The 17,349-nt window shown below is 44.0% G+C and overlaps 1 protein-coding gene across 3 annotated transcripts in view; it reads left to right on the top strand.

Annotated features, from left to right (window-relative positions):
• The first annotated feature begins 966 nt into the window (after window positions 1–966).
• The window catches only part of ECPAS (Ecm29 proteasome adaptor and scaffold), a 64,386-nt gene continuing 48,003 nt past the window's right edge, over window positions 967–17,349 (top strand). The window contains exons 1-4 of one of the 3 annotated variants that reach the window (XM_040580631.1): window positions 967–1,042; window positions 10,903–11,033; window positions 15,049–15,165; window positions 16,772–16,890. In XM_040580631.1, coding sequence (XP_040436565.1) covers window positions 1,021–1,042; window positions 10,903–11,033; window positions 15,049–15,165; window positions 16,772–16,890 — 389 coding nt within the window. In that variant the 5' untranslated portion in view covers window positions 967–1,020. Of the gene's footprint in view, window positions 1,043–1,237; window positions 1,453–10,902; window positions 11,034–11,626; window positions 11,732–15,048; window positions 15,166–16,771; window positions 16,891–17,349 lie in introns of those variants that run through there. The other 2 variants (XM_040580630.1, XM_040580632.1) reach the window with 2 other exon arrangements.

A 17,349-nucleotide genomic window follows, 5' to 3' on the forward strand; every position in this document is an offset into this window, starting at 1 on the left:
CAGCTCATCAGGGAACACATGCTGTTCTCCCGCTGAAAGGGAGTATGCAGGTCATACTTCGGGGCCTCCTCTGTGTGTCTCCTTTTTGCATTAATAAGTGTTTACCGTTTCCTTGACAGATGGGTGAGTCCCAGATCTGCTGCTTCATCAGAAAAATTCTACCTCTTTACAACCTGTTAGTGTCCAGCCTGTCAGCATCAGAGGCTAACGGTCAGCTCCACAAATCTTGAGCTTAACAAATACAGCAAAAATTGCCCACAGTTTTATGACACCCGCCCACCCACCTTTTTTTATGATTACATTTTAAGTTGAGAAGGAAGCTAGTTCTGTGGTACTGTGTTACCTGGGGCTCACTTCTGCCAAGAAGAACTGGCCCTGGAGCTGCAGGGGGAAGTCACCAGCTGCCCCCATGCCATCTGCAGGCAGCATTACAAAAGCTGGCAAGCAGGCTTCGCGCTGCCTGCTGCCAGTTGTGCTCCGGGGATGCCTTGCTTTGACCTCTTGCCCACATGCTCCTTACAGACCTGGCATGTGGCACTCCTGAGCTCGGGATGCCGCGTGGTGGTCACGCCTTTCTCTCACAGTCTTAGCAACCCCAAACCAGTACTTTACAATGCAACTTTCTCCCTTTAGCGAATGATTTTAGAATACAGTAGCTCAGCAGCAATAGTACTGAACTTTTAAAAAAGAAAAAAAAAGGTCATTCCTAAATACGTGTCGCGCATGCTGGCCCACAGCCGGGGCAGCAGGGGAGGGCAGGCGCTCGGGGGAGGCTGCGGCGGGGCCGGCTGTTGCCCACGGGCACCGAGTGCTGAGCCCGAGGCCGCCGCAGCCCGGGCTGGCAGGCGAGGAGCGGCCGGGGCTGCGGGCGGGGCCGTGCCGTGCCGTGCCGGGGCTCGCAGCCCGCGGGCCGCTGGCGGCGCCAACGGCCGGTAGAGGGCGCAGTCGCGCCGCCCGCGGCTCCGCGCGCCGCTTCCCTCGTCCGCCCCTGCCGTGAGCGCGGCCCGCGCCGCCGCCGCTATGGAGGTCAGCGCGGACACGGGTCAGTGTGTTCCCCCCCGCCGCCCCGCACCTGGGGACCCTCCGGGAGCCGCGGGCGGGCGGGCCGGTGCCTGTGTGCGGCGGGGGCGGGCGGCGGCGTGGGTGGCTCTTTCTAAATATAAGACGGCGGTGACGGGAGGGCGGGCCTTGCCGCGCTCCGCAGTTTCTCGCGGCGGTTGGCCTCGGGGAGAGCTGCGGGGAGGAGGGGGCGAAAGAAGAAGGAGAGGAGGAAGAGGGAGGAGGAGCGGGGAGCCGGCCGGCCCTGTGCCTGTGTGGAGCCGCCGGCGGAGGAGAGGGGCGGGAGGCGGGGAACGGCTGGGCCGGGCGGCTGCGGCGCGTCTCTCGCCGCCTCCTCTCCCTCCCCAGTTGGCAACATGGCTGCGGCCGCCGCGGCTGCCCAGGACGAGCTCAGTAAGTGGCCGCGGCCCGGGGGGCTCCCGATCGGGCGCCGTCCCCGCGAAGGGCGGGAGGGTGCGGGGCGGCGGCAGGGCCGGGCCGGACCGGGGGCTCTCCTCGGCCCCTGCGACCGGGCCTACCTCCAGGCCCGGCGAGACGGTGACGGCGGCGGGGCCGCGGCCGCCCCGGAGAGCCATGTCGCGGAGCGGAAACCGAGGGCTGCGGCGGCGGGGGCGGCCTTCCCCCGCCCCGGACCCTCCGCGGGCAGGGAGGGCTCGCTGTAGCCTGCCGGGGCCAGCTCCGCCGGCCGGCGGCGTGACCTTGCGGGGCCTCCCCGCTGCCTCGGCGGGGAGGCGGCGGCGGCTCCTGGCCGAGAGGGAGGCCGCGGGGCCGGCAGAGGCCGCGGGGCGCACCCCGCCGCCGGGGAGGGCGGGCAGCGGCGCTCGCCCGGCAGCGCTCGCTCTCCTTTGTTCGATCTCCGCCTCTTGGCCGCAGAACGCGTGTGGAAATGCCGTGTGCGAGGCGTTAGCGGCCCCGCTCCGTGCTGCAGGCGCAGTGCCGTGCCGCGCCGCCGCTACGTGGGCGCATCCCCGGCCGCGCGGGGGGCCCGCACCGCGCTGCCAGCCTGTCACCTCCAGGTCCCTTCTCGGTGCTGTGAGCGACCCGCTCCTCTTTGGACGAGCCTATGAAAGTTTGAAGAACGCCTTTTTCTTTCCCTGCTTTTCCCTGCTGTCTCGGAGCAGAGCTAGTTCTTAGGCAACAGTGAGGAGTTAATGGCAAGATAATGTATGACTCAGCCAAACGAGAGGGCCCTTGGTTGCCCTGAAATAGTACTTGGCAACCACCAGAGAGGAAGGACAGAAGGCATACTTGTAGCATATTTGATTGTGCTGTGGGCTTTCAGCTCTAAGGCATTTCTGCGTGATATGTCACTTGGCTTTTTTTGTTGGTGGCGGTGCAGGTGTGCTGCTGTGTAAGTAACATCCCAGTTCTGCTCTTCGTTAGATGTTAACTGGAACTAGGCCGAGGGAGAGCAGGCATACAGTAAATGGTGGGGATGCCCTTATGCCGCCAAAGAACCAGGAGCTCATGGTGGAATGAGAAGGATCTTTCAATTACACCAGTGCTTGACTCAGAGGACACAAATGCCGAGCTATTTATTCCATTGACAAGTGGGATAAATTGTAATCATGACCGTGAAAGACCTCGCTGTCATCTGAGAGATTCTATTGTCAGTTTTATAATGCTAATGTTATTGTCCTTGGTGAAACCAGTCAGTGAGAGCCCTTGCTTGTAACTCCTTGGCTTTTATCTATGTGTAATCTAGCTTCCCAGCTTCCAAATCTGATCCTGCAAAAAATTAGTCCTTGGCCATGTGCTGGTTGCTACGCAGCCCTTTGTATTAAGCTGCACTGAAAGGACAAATGTCCTTAGATTGAGATTCAGGTTAATAATTACATGATGTCATTCAGGTTATTTGACCACTGTGTCCTTCAGAATTGAGAGATTTTTATTGGTTTGGTTAGAAATCTTGGGGTGGGGGAAGAATAGATATTTTTTTGGTTGGGTTTTTTTTTTCCCTGGTACCTCATCTGTCACTGAATAGCAAGTACTTGTAGTCTTAAATGAAAATTAAAGCTAATGGAAAAAGTTTGCCTCTCCTTCTCTACATGATATTACTGAACAGCCTCTGTGTGGGCCTACTGTGTTTTGATACATTTAAACAGTTAAATTTGAGCATATTTGGAAAGAAGTCTGTTCCTTTTAAGGATCATGAGTAGCCCCAAAATAAAAAGAATAGTTACTACTAGTTTTAGATTGGAAAACCAGCTTTCCTTGCCTTATATACACATGACTATAGTAAGCTTTGATCTATAGCTCCAGTCAAACACAAACGCATACTGTTTCTTTAAATTCTGTATAAGGTTGCTTACCATTTTAGAGGACAGATTGTTTGAAGGCAGTGTAAGAATGGAGATGTGACAGTTTAAAATGTCACAGGGGCGAAATCGGTAAATTGCCCCTGAAGCTGTGAGAGTTCAGATGCAAGGGAAAGGAAAGTTAATTTTGAGTAAGAATAGTCAGCCACTTGAATGGAGAGCCTAAGCCTGGCATAGTGCAAACGTTTGGATTTCTGTATGCTATTCAAGGTTTTATATATAAGCTTTCCTATAAAATGGAAGAATAGGATGAAAGAAGAGAATATATCCCCTTTCCCTCAGGCTTTCACGGCCTTTTTCCGGTCAGATCCTGTGAAATAACCCAGTGACTGGCCTACTTTTACACATGCCCCCTTAAGTGGTTTGGCTGTAAGCACACAGTGGGTTACTGGTAGAGCCAGGAATAGCACCAGCAAATCCTGACTCACTGTTTGCTGCTGTAATCATACTAGATATATTTTCTCCCAAAGCGTAATACCATTTGAACCAGAATTTGACTCCTATTATAGTAGTGGCACAGTAGATGAGAACTTTATTTTTTATTCTGCATGCAGAATAGTGCAAAAAGAATTGCTTAGCTCTGGAGGGACTGAAGAGTGTCTTTGAGCCTTTGCTTTAGCTGAAACTTGCCCCTAAAACTACCCCTGCCATCCAGGCAGCGAAGTTGAAAAACTCCTGTGTCCAGTACTCTTGATTTGGCATAGAGCCTTTTGGAGAAAATGTGGGGGATGCTAGCGTGATTAAATGTTTCTACAGAGTTTAGGTAATGGAGGGGGAGGATTTATTTGATTTGATTAATTTAATTTACTGAAACAGCATTTCTAGAACTTTAATGTAGCGCTACCACTAATCTGTCAAACAAACACTTTATGGGAAAGTGAAGATAAATTCTGGCGTTGTGCACAGCATTTTGCTAGCCCCATTCTCTGCTCTGTTTTGCAGAGGACTTTGACTCTCTTTTGGTTCCTGGGATGCTTTTGTGGTGATCAGTTAAATTATGAAGTACAGTTAGCTTGACATGTCCTAGCCCCAGTAGTTTCTTGAGTCAGTTTTTGTAAGAACAGTGTGTGTTTTGCTTGATACTCAGCTAGACAAATTTACATTGCTGAGGGATCTGTGCAGAACAGCTGAGGTACTGTGCACAGTATTTATGAATGCCAGAGGGATCTAATTCTTTATCTTGCATAAAGACGAGGAGAACCTGTGCACGTGAAATGGTGCTTAGCTGAACTGAGAGCAGATTTCTGAGATAGAACGACACGTAGTGAACTAGCTACATCAGTAAGGCAAAACATTCAAAGAGTTCACTTCCATGATTTTAATAAAAAAAAAAAAAAGGGGAGACACCCTTGCTAACGGAAGGAAAATGTTAAGTTGTTTGTTTATTTACTTCATCCTTTCTGTGTCTTCCTCTCAGTTGTTCTCTTTGGCAAGCTACTGTAATAGCAGAATGGGAAGAAGGGGTGTGTTTCAGTGAGCAGGTTTGGCTTTTGCTCTTGGCTTGGGAGACTGCAAGATCAGTTCTTAAATAACAAGACTTAGAAATCTGTGACCCTTTTATGGCCAGTGTTGTAGGACTTAGAAGTTTATAAAGCACAAGTTAGAGCCTTGTTCTTACGAATTTTACAAGAAAATCACAGTACACATTGTCTGTGTTTTGAAATCTTTCCTTTTTGCATGAGGTGTGGTCTTTAAGCACTGAAAACTATATTCCTCCTTGTAGTCTTAGATGGAGACTGGAAAGAACCAGAAGGGAAACATGCATTTTCTGACAGATAGGTAGCTACATTGCCATGGTAACTTGGGGATTTCAAATTCCAAATAAACCATGTCTGTTGACACAAATTGGACACTGCTGCTGATAACAAGGGTACAAAGATATATCTTCTTTTCCTGCCACTTTGGCTCATTTACATACAGTGAAAGGAATTGTGTCTTTATATGCAATGCCCATTATTAAATTCTCCATATTTATGTTCATCCTTTTGTAAATGCTGCCCCCTCAGCAAGAAAATGCTACAAAAAAATGAAATATTGTGTGAAAATACTACACAGCAGCATGGAAAGAAGTTGTGATTGTACCAAAATACATGAATATCTGTTACAAATTTTGCATGGACTTACTTGTGTGTATTTTAAAAATAAATCTACTCACGCAGTTCATTCTTGGTTGGTTTGTTGGGGTTTTTTTTTAAATCCATAGTAAAATGTTGACTGTCATAGCTGTGTCACACATAAAATGTTTCTAAGACTACATATTAAACGAGACATGATTTCTCAGGTGATTTCCAACACTGTGGGGAAGTCTGACGGACTGTGGCTGGTGCCCAGAATCTGCTTATGAGCTGTGTGCATGGCAGTCATCTTTTTTTCAAGAAACTGCTTCCAGCTTTCATGTTTCTGAAGGGAAACTTGTAAGAGTATCCCCAAAAAGATGAATTCAGTGATGCACTGAAGGGTAGTAATGATTTAATCTTATTTGGGTTATTCCTTCCAACACTCCCTGGCAAAGCAAGGAGCTCTCCACAATGGAGCAAATCTAGAAGGCTTGCAACGATCTCCATGTGCCCTAAGCTTTTCCATTGTTTCTGAAGTGCAAGTTTGCTCTTGTAGTGGTTTTTGTAGAATCCTGCAGGATTGGGCACAGGGTTTTCCAGTTGTTTCTAGTGAAGTCTCCTTCCTTTCCTCCTTTCTCCCTTTCACTTTGACTTTCTTACCAGTGTAAATAAAACAATGGCGAATTCCTACATTGTAATTCCACCCCACCTCCTCCTTTTTTAATTGTATTTGTAAATTCTCTGGAGTGCATTAAAAGTTGGTTCTTTGCCTCTGACAGCATATTGTTCCCCCAGCCCCATGTTCACCAGAGCTGAACTGTGGTAGATTGACTATGGAAGGAATTTTATAAACAAACATAATTAGCTAATGCAGAGGGTGCTATAGGTGGGAACCAATACCAAGGAAATATTACAGTCCTAAATTTGAAATGAGGGTTTAATGTGAGACTGAGGAAGGAGAAGCCTTTGTAAAATCTCAGGTCTCGTAAGTATTGGCTTTATAGGTGGGAATAACGGTGTACTTTACTAAATGCCACGCCTCCCATTACTTCTTTCTTCAGTGCTTCCAAAAACTTTAAAAATACCTTTAACTGTATTACTCAACTAGGAAGTGTGTCATTGCTTGGACTGCATTTTAAGTTCGGTATTGGCTATAAAGACTGAGATGCATAAAGCTTTGTGATTAAAATTCAGTGCTCTTGTTGTCAGGTTGTGGTAAGATTGCTGTAGTAGTCTATTTCAGTTGCTAAACCTTATTTAAAGTGTCTTGTGTCATTTTTTTTCCTATGGTGTATATAGGAAAGGAAGTTAGACCTCTTGCTTCACTTATTTTTGTTATCATATAACCTAGCATTTACCCGTGAAGTTACAACTATGCGGTTTTATAGTTGGCAGTAGGGGCAGTAAAATTAGATGGAGGAGGGTTTGGCTTCATTCTTAAAAAGTTGTGGAGTGCATGCTATGGGAATGTGAGATGGGTTGTGAGCAAACCCTTTGTCTGGTTTGATGTCTGATACACGGTGGTCTGCTCACTGGTGCAGGCTGGGCGCGCAGGCTAGGTGAAGGTGAGGAGAAGAGGCAGGGAAGGGAAGGAGCTTGCGCTGCGCCAGCAAGCGAGTCTGCAACACGCATGGAGGTAGAACACAGTATCAGGTTCCTCTCTTGGACCATTGTGTGTGGTGCTTTAAATCTCAGGGGTTTGTGCTTTCCCATAATGAATGCTGTCAGCTTGAGAGATGGTCTTAGTTGTTAGTAGAATAAAAACTGAGCAGAAAATAGTTAGTGTGCGGTACTTGGGAGGGTTTATACCTCTTTGTTTTCCAGTCCCACTGCTATGGATACAGCCTGCATTGGCAGCACAGGAGAGTGCTCTGACAAACTCCTGAGCAGTTTCTTAACTGCAGCCAGGAGACTAGTCTTGAATTTTCTGGAGTCCTGTCATGCTTATGGTTAAGGGAGGGATACATGATGGCAGCATGGCATTAACTGGCTAGGCGGCAGAGATAATGGGAAAAGTAAATATATGTCACAGGCAGCATAAACAAGTAGGTGGCCTTTTTTCTACTGATATTTTTTTATTATTATTACAATTCTGGTTGCTGCTTATAACAACAGAATAACGGAGGAAGCTGGAAATGGCATAGATGCTGGAAATGTAGCACATTGCTGCGCTTCCTGTGGGCACGTGCAGAGTGGTTTCTGTGGCTTTTGAAAGGCGTGTGTCATCCCATGGCTACAACAGATGGCTTCAGAAATGACCACTCGTGTTTTCTCACGCTTGAACCTGATCTGTTACCATGTGAAAGAACATGTTGTTGGCAAGGTTCCTCAGCTGGCTTGCTTGAGGATGGTAGGTCTGCAGTGATCTTCTGGAGTTCTGGGTCTGAGGGGAAAGATTTGGTAATTTCATTCATTTTTTGAGTTACTAGGGCTGCTTGGCATGGTGTAAGCAGTCACCTAATGCAGCTGGGGTCATGAGACACCGTGGAGGTCCTTGGGGGGAGGGGGTGTTACCGAAATCTCGGAATGAAGAACTTACTGACACCAATGTGATGTAGATAAGCAGACACTTCTTTATTGATGGCCGGGTGCGTGAGCGAGTCCTCTCATGATCAACACACACCAGGTCTCAAAATCAAATACCATATATAGAACTTATTCATACATATTCATTAAGTATTCATACATAATCATAATATTTCCAGTAAATCATTAACATACTCTCCTCCTCTATCCGATTCTGCGCAGTAGAGCTTAGAAAGGTCCAGAAATGGGTCTGGGGTACGATTTGGGTAGGTGGTATATGAGTCGGTGGTCGCGATCTCCCCCTGCCGGAATTACCTTTTACTAAAGTTCACGGTTTCTTGGCATGCAACTACAAGCTGTTCCAGTCGACTCTTCCCAATTTCCATTAATCTCATATTGTGACATCTCAATACACTTTCTACATACAGAGGACTGGTCAGATACAAAGAAACCTTTCAAACCCTAAATTATTACCTAAGTTTCAGCAATAATTCCAGCCCGTTCTTCTGGCCTTGGTACAGGATGTACAGAGGGTCTCATAGCAGCTTTTACTGAGCAATTATAAGTTTCCTCAAAATATATTTTTATCCTTCTATATTTCTAGTCTATAAAATAATTCTATAAAATCAAATAATCAATCAAATAAAGTCAATCAATCTTAACTTATTAACAAATCGATAACAGGGGCATGACTTGAAGAGGAAAGTGAAGAGAGAAATTGTTAGGATTAAATTAAAAAAAAAATTGGAGTATGAGATAAATGTTGTGAAATTGTAAACTAGTTGAAAGCCTGATTGTTCAATGAAATCTGTCTGAAGCAAGAGATTGACTTGCAAGTCAGTTTGCATTGTAGGTGCTGCAGAATTTCGGCTTGCAATTTCCCTGACAGTAAAATTTCATAGTCCTCTGTCTTTTCAGCTGCCTGTCATATTTGCTGAGCAGAAAATAAGATGTTGGAAGTGATCTGTTTAATCTGCCGTTGGCAGAGGAGGAATGATGCTGTGAGGACTCAGTGCAGGGATAGCACAGACTTCAAAAAAAAAGGACAGTAAAGGCTTTTACAGCTACATCGTGATAGGTTTGCTGGCTAGAGCTGTATTTGCATTTGAACATCCTTTTTCTTCACTGAGGTTCCAACCATACCCATTCACCTCAATCATTCCCTCTGCCCTCTACCAGTGTTTTTTTCTCTGTTGCCTCTGTATTCTTTTACAGCCAGCCTAGTGATCCTACTCTGCTGAAGGAGGGTTCTCCTTGGTCTCCCTCTAATCTCAGCTTGCAGCAGGTCACTTTAGTTTTAGGGGGAATGATTTACTCCTTGTAGGATGTCTGAAGACCTGTTGTCCCTTCAGAAGCCCTGGGCCTTGCTGCCTGTAGGTCTGGCCCGCAGTGCTGCAGTATGGAGAAGAGATGCTCGTGATCCTGTGCACAAGGACTGTTGTCAGCCTGGTGGCTGGGAGTGCTGCTGTGCCAGGGACGTTTTGCTTTGCCTGGTTTAGCTGTTGGGGCAGCTGCATGCTGGCATTTGACATGGGAACTCTCCCATTCTTTTTATAAAGATGTATGGTCATCAGCCCTTGTGCTTGAGCTGCTGACAGAAGGTTTTGGTGTCATCTGTTTCCTTGAAATGATCTTCTGCTAGTTTCCTGAGAAAGCAGATGTAATTTCTCCATGCCCCACTCCTCCTCTTGATCTTGTAGGAATTGCAACTTCTACCTCTTTGCAGATGTTAAAATACTATTTTTTTTTTCCCTGTTCCTTCCTGGGTTTGGGGAGGTGACCTGCTGGCTAGAGGAAGCTGTTAGAGGAATTTGTTAGAACACTCCAGCAGCTTTGTAATAGGAGCTTTGTGTTTTAAGTTATGGCAATATGTCCAGTGTTTCACGTTTATGATCTTACTCCTATTGATGACAATGCTGTCTTTTGGGAAAAAAGATCAACAAATTGTAACAAATCAGTAACTGGCTGTCTTTTGGAAAAAAAGAACAACAAATTTTAACAAATCAGTAACTGAATCAGTCAACGTTTGTACTGCTTTGTAAAGATTTCCTGGAAGACCTGAGTGCCGTAACAGAAAGTTGTGGGCAGAACAGATTAGTCTGTGTCAAGATGTCCTATGAATACTCCCATGAGTATCAAATTTGTCTGGGAACAATAGTCTCAAGCTTTCAAAGAATTTGTTTCTCACTTTGTAGCTTGTTTCTGGTGCTTTCAAATGTGTGGCCTGTTTATTTGTAGGCAGCTGCCATGATGTGGCTTGCCCCTGGCTTATAACTTGTACTTTGCCTAGACACTTCCCTTTCTGCAATACTAACAGTCTTGCGTTCTGTTGTAAGTGCTTGGTGTTTTTGTTCTGTTGACACAATATCTACAACAATGGGATCGCTGTGCATGACCAGAACTCTGGGTTTAACAAGAATAATAGCAAGAATTGGCCAGATCTTTTTGCCCTCTGATTAACTAGAGGAAATACAGAACATCATGGTCTGAATGCAGATCACAGCAAGCATATTTTCAAAAGTTAGCTGCAAACCTTTGCTATCAAAGCAGAAAGGGCAGGAATGACTTGAGATCCTAACCTTGAGTTTCACTTTTGGAGATATTCTAGCCTCTACTTGAAACACAGTGTGAAGCAAAGAAAACCTTAATTGCTCCTGTCTTTGGTAAGAGTGGTCTCTCTGTAATTGTGGAGACTAGTACTCAAAGCTATCAGACTGGTTTCTGCCATCAACAGTTGGCTCAGTTAATGGTAAAAATACAAGATGGCTCTCTGCTGAGTGCTGTTGAGATGGAAGTACTTTGAGAATCGTGTACAGCATTTCTTACAGGCCTGTTAGGGAATGTTGAGAAAAAGTTGTTTTCTTGCTACAGCAATCTCAAGTTTCAACCAGGTTTTTGTCTTGATTTTTTGTTGTTTGTTTTTTTTTTTTTTTAAACTGCAGATCAGCTTGAGCGTGTGTTCTTGCGTCTTGGCCATGCAGAAACAGACGAGCAGTTACAGAACATTATTTCCAAATTCCTACCCCCTGTTCTCCTCAAGCTGTCCAGCACACAGGAAGGAGTTCGTAAAAAGGTAAGAGTGCCATTTTGAATCATAGAATAGTTTAGGTTGGAAAAGAGCTGTAAGACCTTAGAGTCCAACCGTCAACCCAGGACCACCAAGTCAATTACTAAACAATGTTCCTAAGCGCCACATCTCCCTCCAAATACCTCCAGGGATAGTGACTCAGCTGCTTCTCTGGGCAATTTACTGTAACAGTATGTTCCAGATCAGGGAGAAGGAAATGCCCCAGTGTATCATGGTTTACTGTGCTTGGTTCTTCTCTCTTTTTGAGGAAAAGTTGTTGTGAGCCTGATAGAGAATGGGTTTATCACAGCTATTAGGGCTTAAAGGAAACAGTCACCGCTTGCATCAGCAAGGTTTTTTGCAACTGTGTGGCTTTTGCAGGTTGTGGAGGCTGCATTTGTTTCCACTTGTGACCACCTAGCTGTGAGTTAGCTTGAGACCAAGACTTTCTGCCATAGCAGCGGTTGCTGTGGCTTCCAGGTTAGGGCTGTTGTGCATTCCCCTGACTTACATACAGCACATATGGAGCAAGCTTGCTTCTGTGTGTGAAAGACTCATGAAGACATACTCATCGATGTCGTTCACTTGTCTGATAACAGGAATAGGAGCAAGGACCAAACAATTTTGAAGATGGACTTTGATATCTATCTGAAGGAGTTCAGTCCCCTGGTACAGAAGGCAGCTTTATCACAGAATTCATTCAGGTACATATTAAATTCCTCCTCCAAAACTGTTTGGTCCTAGCCTGGTTACAGGTTACTCTGTTGTTAATGTGGGTAGGTGTCTTAAGAAGTATGATGCATTTTCAAATGCTAATGACTTTTAAGCACAAATGCCTGGCTTTCTTTCCAGCGCTAATTTTTCCTATTGGACAACAAAGAATGTGCCTGTTTTTCAACTCCAGCCTCAAAATCATGTTAAGGCAATGAAATAAAACAAAAGTGTATGTCTTCTCACATGAGCACTCAGGTGATTGGAAAGCTAATCTAACAATGACTTATGAAGTAGATGAAATAGAATGGAAAGAGAAGGACAGACTCCTTATTGACCCAGTGACTGACTACAGGCAGTGACGGATGTCTGCTGTTCCATGTCATGTCTCCTCTGCAATTATTGTAATGACTTAAAAAAAAAACACCACCTAACAACAACGAAAAAGTGTACCAACATAGTTAATTGTCATTTGAAAACTTAAATCATCTTGATTGAATTGACAATGTAGTCAAAAATGTTGACTTTTCATAGCATATGGGCAAAAAAGAACATCTGTGTGTTGCCAGTAGGCTGCTGAAGGTAGATCAATGCCATTGCTCAAGGACTTCCTTTCACTGAATTTCAGAAGCACAGTGTAGTTCATTCAGTACACCACATGGATTGACTACACATTTTTCACTCTGACTCCCCAGACTAACTTTCTACTCAAGCTTGTACTGCTAACATGGAAAGGGTAACTTAAAATTCCATTTTTCTTCCTGCTGCCTTAACATATTGCTTTGTTGGTCTTATGGGTGCTCTTAATTTTTTGACTGTCAGGTCAGTATTACTGCAGCATTCAGTAATTTGAACCCGATTGTCCTCATATGTTTTCAGATCTAGGATGTAGTCTAGCTATATGGATAAGCTTGCAATGCCTGTACCTTGTTAGTCCATTTACTCTGAAAAGGTAATCCCTCTTCAGGCCACATTTTAACAGATTCAACTCTAGGATTTTTTTTTTTACCAAATCAGTTACCCTAGCAGTGTCACACAAAGAACTAGTCTGGGGTGAGTTCACTCTGTGGGTTCAGATGTGTTCCAAGAAGCAAGCGATGCACTGGCAGCATTTGTGCCAGACTGGATACTGTGTCGCTTTATGCAACCCATGTGAAGCCAGCAAAACCGTAAGAAGCAGTCATACTCAGATGTGCAGACATTTGCCTGATTCAGGTCACATGAGTACTTCTGGATGAGTTCCATAGTGCCCTGATCTGATATTAATGATTAGAGAAGCAGGACATGAGCTAAACTCTCAGACATACCCAAATCCATCCACGTATTTTTTCACCAGCCACTGTGGGTAACTTGAACAGGTTCCTCAAGCTCTGTTGTAGTTGTGTGTTTCTCTTCCTTCACAAAAAAGTGTGTGCAGACACATTTTTTCCTCTCTAACATAATAGTAATTTGTGACTGCTATTATAATAATTTTGCAGCAGCAAAATTTGGTAGCTGTCAGCATTACTTAGCTTGCCGGCTTATCTGGTCTCAATCCCATGCTTGTGGTCAGCTATGCAGTTGCTCTAGATTATAGCTGGACATTGTTTTGTTTGATACTTAGTCCTGGAGTGGATATGAAGGTGATGTCTTAGCTCATATGCAGCTCAATAAGCATATGGTTCTGCAGTTTCCATGGCAAAGTCCAGTGACAGTAATTCAGCTGCTTTTTCACCATACCAAGGTAATGAGCCATGACAAACACAGGACAGCATGCCCACCATGGCTCTTTGACTTCCGTTGCTTGAAGTCAACATGCATCTAGGACGGGCTCTGTCTGGTTTTACTGAAGTTGAGCTGACACCACTTCATATTACTTACATTTTTGCATCGCGTCACTTGAGAACCTGGTAGGGTTTGTAGGCAAGATGCAGGTGTTTGGTGTGATTTCTAAGAACCTATTGTTCCATACTGGATGCTGTCTGTAGTTTTTTGAGTTCCTCCATTCAATTATGGTATCTCATTTAGTGGATTTACAAATGACACTTTGCTGATGCTATGCTGAGAAACTATTCCATGGGATTGTAGAATCATGGGTAATTCATCTTGGAGAGGACCTTGGAAGTTCTCCAGACCAACTCCTGCTTAAAATGGGCCATTACAAGTTCTGGCAAGGATGATGAAGGGTTTATAGAGATGAGTCTCGAGAAACTTCCAAGGATAGAGACTGCACAAAGTCTCTGGGCCCCTGCTCGACTACTTGAGAGTCCTCATCATGAGAATGTACCACTCTGCACTTCTCTTGTTTCAATGCAGTCTGGCCTCTGCTCAGTTCACAGTCTGCCAGAGCCCAGGGCCATTCCCCCAGAGCTGCTGTTTGGCCCCATTGACGTTTCTGCTGGGGCTCTGCCTGCCCAGGCCAGGGCTGTGCCTTGCTCCTGCCTGACATGCGTAGGGCTCCTTTTGGCTTCTGTTGCAACGGAGGGAAGACACAGTCACTCAATATGAGTGATCAGCAGACTTCCTTTATTGTCTCTTACAGTCACCTTTCATGCCTTGTTATAATTAGCTCATACATATTACAGAAGTTAAGCTCATTATTGGTTAGTTGCCTAAATACCAAGCCCACCCCTAGTTTCTCTTCTGTAGTTATCTGTTCCCACCTGCAACATTCTTTTCCCACCAAAATCTTCCTGTTATTGTGTAACAAGGACAGCCAAAGACAGTGTATTTTGCTTTACTTCAGATAAGCTGAGAGCGATGTGCATTTCTGTCCAGCCAGCTGGACTATGTCTATGTGACCCTTTTCAGCTAGCCAGTTATCCACAGGCTTCTTTTGCCTGGTGGGTTTCAGTTCAGTATTGTTCCACTCCAAGCATTGTCTTCATACGCTTACTTGAAAACTTTATCATCGGTGCATTTTTTTCATTGTTTTTTTGTTCCATGTTGTGAACTGGAGTTACTCTACAACCCCAAGACAGAGCAGCAGTGTGGGTTTCCAAGGCAGGCTCAGTTTTGAGGGGATGGTAACCAACTGTGTAGTCATCCTCAGTAATCATTTCTTATTGACATTTCTATTAATGGAGGTTATTGGTTGTGGTGTGGTTTGGGACTTTTTATGTGTTTGTCTTAGTGACTTGAGACATGTCAGAGTGGTTTCAAGATAATGTAATAAATGATGGATGCCATTTTCTTAGAGATTAAATAATCATGAAGCTCAGGCCTGATTTGTTTATAATAGGCCTGCCTTCTGGACTGGGGATGATGTGCAAAGTTCAATGTAGTAAAATTAATGGTGACTCTTTCAGGTTTTTTGTTTTCTTCCTGTCAGGTCATGGAGCTGCTGGTTCATCTGAATAAACGCATCAAAAGTCGTCCAAAAATTCAGCTTCCAGTAGAGACATTGCTAGTTCAATATCAAGATCCCTCTGCAGTGTCCTTTGTCACTGTAAGTGTCTGTTCTTCCAAGAACAGTTGCTGATTTACTTGTAACAAGCAGAATATTTTTTGAAACTCTGTTTTTAGCTCTGTCATTGTTCCTAGCAAGTGTGTTATTGTCATGAGGTTGATGTTTTAAGAGTTTTTTTTAAACTAAACTAAACTTGGTAGTCTGTTTTGGGTTAAAACTAGTTTCATAAAGCAGCTGCACTATTGATTCTGTCCAAAGTACTGGTAATTGTGCTTGATATTTCATGAATGCGTGAATTGCCCTTGTTTGTGTTGTAGAGGGTCAATTCATTGTTAGAAGCTCCCTTTTGCAAACTAACCCTTATCCTGATACATAAGGATCTGTCTTATTTCAAATATCTGTATTTCTCTGAACACCTAAGAACCCATATTTTTATGTGTTTTTAGGGTCAGGAGCTTAGCCAAGGAAGAAAAGATGAAAAAAACCCTTATTTTGTAGATGGGGAAACTTTACTAGATGGATTCATTCAGTGTAGTTTAAAGAGTGAAAATAGTTTAAAAAAGTTTTTGTCTGTGAAGACAATTTTCATTTCAACTGTGGTAGATCTATTGTAAATGACCATCATGAAAAAAGTGATAAAATCAGAGGAATTTTTTTTTGTCCTTCTCATTTGACTATTCGTTCCTAAGTAGCATAAATGGAAAACATAGTGTCTTAGAAACTGATGGAGAAATATTTAGATTTTAAGCAGCAGTAACATAGAAATAATGTGATATTGTCTTTAAGCAAGTGGATTATCCGGAGTTCACCCTTTAGAAATAGCTGAGGGCTTCTAGAATGCATGCATTCTGTAGAGCAGTAAAAAAAATAAGATCTTGTTTGAAGATAAACTGTGCTTTTGGCTGGGCATGTCAAAAATCTGTTTTCATTCATGTATCTGAGTGATGCATGTTGTTTTGTGCCATGAGGCTTCATACAATTTTAACAAGTGCCATCTGCAAGGAAGCATCATACTTCCCACTTCAACACTTGTTTCAACCAGGTCGCTGAATGCGTAACTCTTATCTCTACGGTTCTTGGCTGAATTTGGATCGACATGGCAACAGTTAGGTAGTCCAGTATTCAGTATGGCTCTGCAGTGTTGACCTGTCACTGGGCTGTGTTTGGATTGCATTTTCATGATAGTACAGAAACACATTTTCAAGAGAAACCTTGCCTATGCTGCTGACTTTCTATTTATTCAATACTGCTTTCTATTTTGTTTCGGAAGTAGATGAGAGGGAACATTACATTTGCTTTCGTTGAAGCTGTTGCTCAGGTAAAGCTGGTTTTGGTGTAATTAGCAGCAAATAAGAGAAGCCAGAGAAGGTTTTTGCACTGTTGTTTTCATCCTTTTAAAGTGGAGGTTTAGCAAGACCTACTCAGAAAACCCTTTCTGAATTTTCTTACGTTTTCTGACTGGGTTTTGCAGAGACTCCCCTTTAATAGCTGTTAGTCTGATGAGCCTTAGAATTAAGAAATTGGTCTCCCAAAACATACGTTGTTTCCAACACCCAGTTATGTAACACAACATACAAAAAGAGTTTAAAGAGCAGGTATTTCTTTTGCGCTGTTGCAATACTACGTGCTTTTTCTACTCCTTTAGAATTTTACCATAATTTATGTTAAGATGGGATACCCTCGTCTGCCTGTGGAAAAACAATGTGAATTGGCTCCAACTCTTCTCACTGCAATGGAGGGGAAACCTCAACCGCAGCAAGACAGGTATAACTACTTATCCTTGGAGCGAATTCTGTTGGTATTGTTTCAATAAAATAAATTGTATCAATTGTTAAAAGATTATTTTTTTTCTCCCCCTGTGATATCCTAATTGTTTAGGATGTTCTTGGCTGGTGCAGTTTGGATCAGCAAGTCAGTAGTTAGCGTCGTACAAAGAATTCATATAGTCTAATGTTGTAATAATATACAGGATCTTCAGCAGCAGACTCCCTGCGTGATAAGAAGTCTGTGTTGTAACAGATATGCCTGTCCATATTCCCCATCACTCTTCATCAATTTCTCATTTCCCGCTTAAGGCCAGACCTTCACTAAATCCTCTGTCCAGCAACAGGAACAGCAGTAAATGTCTCAGACTGGCCACTCTAAATTGTGAGATAACCAAAGTACTTACTCACTTGAAACACCAAGTTGTAATTTAAAAAAAAAAAAAAAAAAAGGCTGAAG

The sequence above is a fragment of the Falco naumanni genome, chromosome Z (assembly GCF_017639655.2).
Source record: "Falco naumanni isolate bFalNau1 chromosome Z, bFalNau1.pat, whole genome shotgun sequence".
Taxonomy (NCBI): Eukaryota; Metazoa; Chordata; class Aves; order Falconiformes; family Falconidae; genus Falco; species Falco naumanni.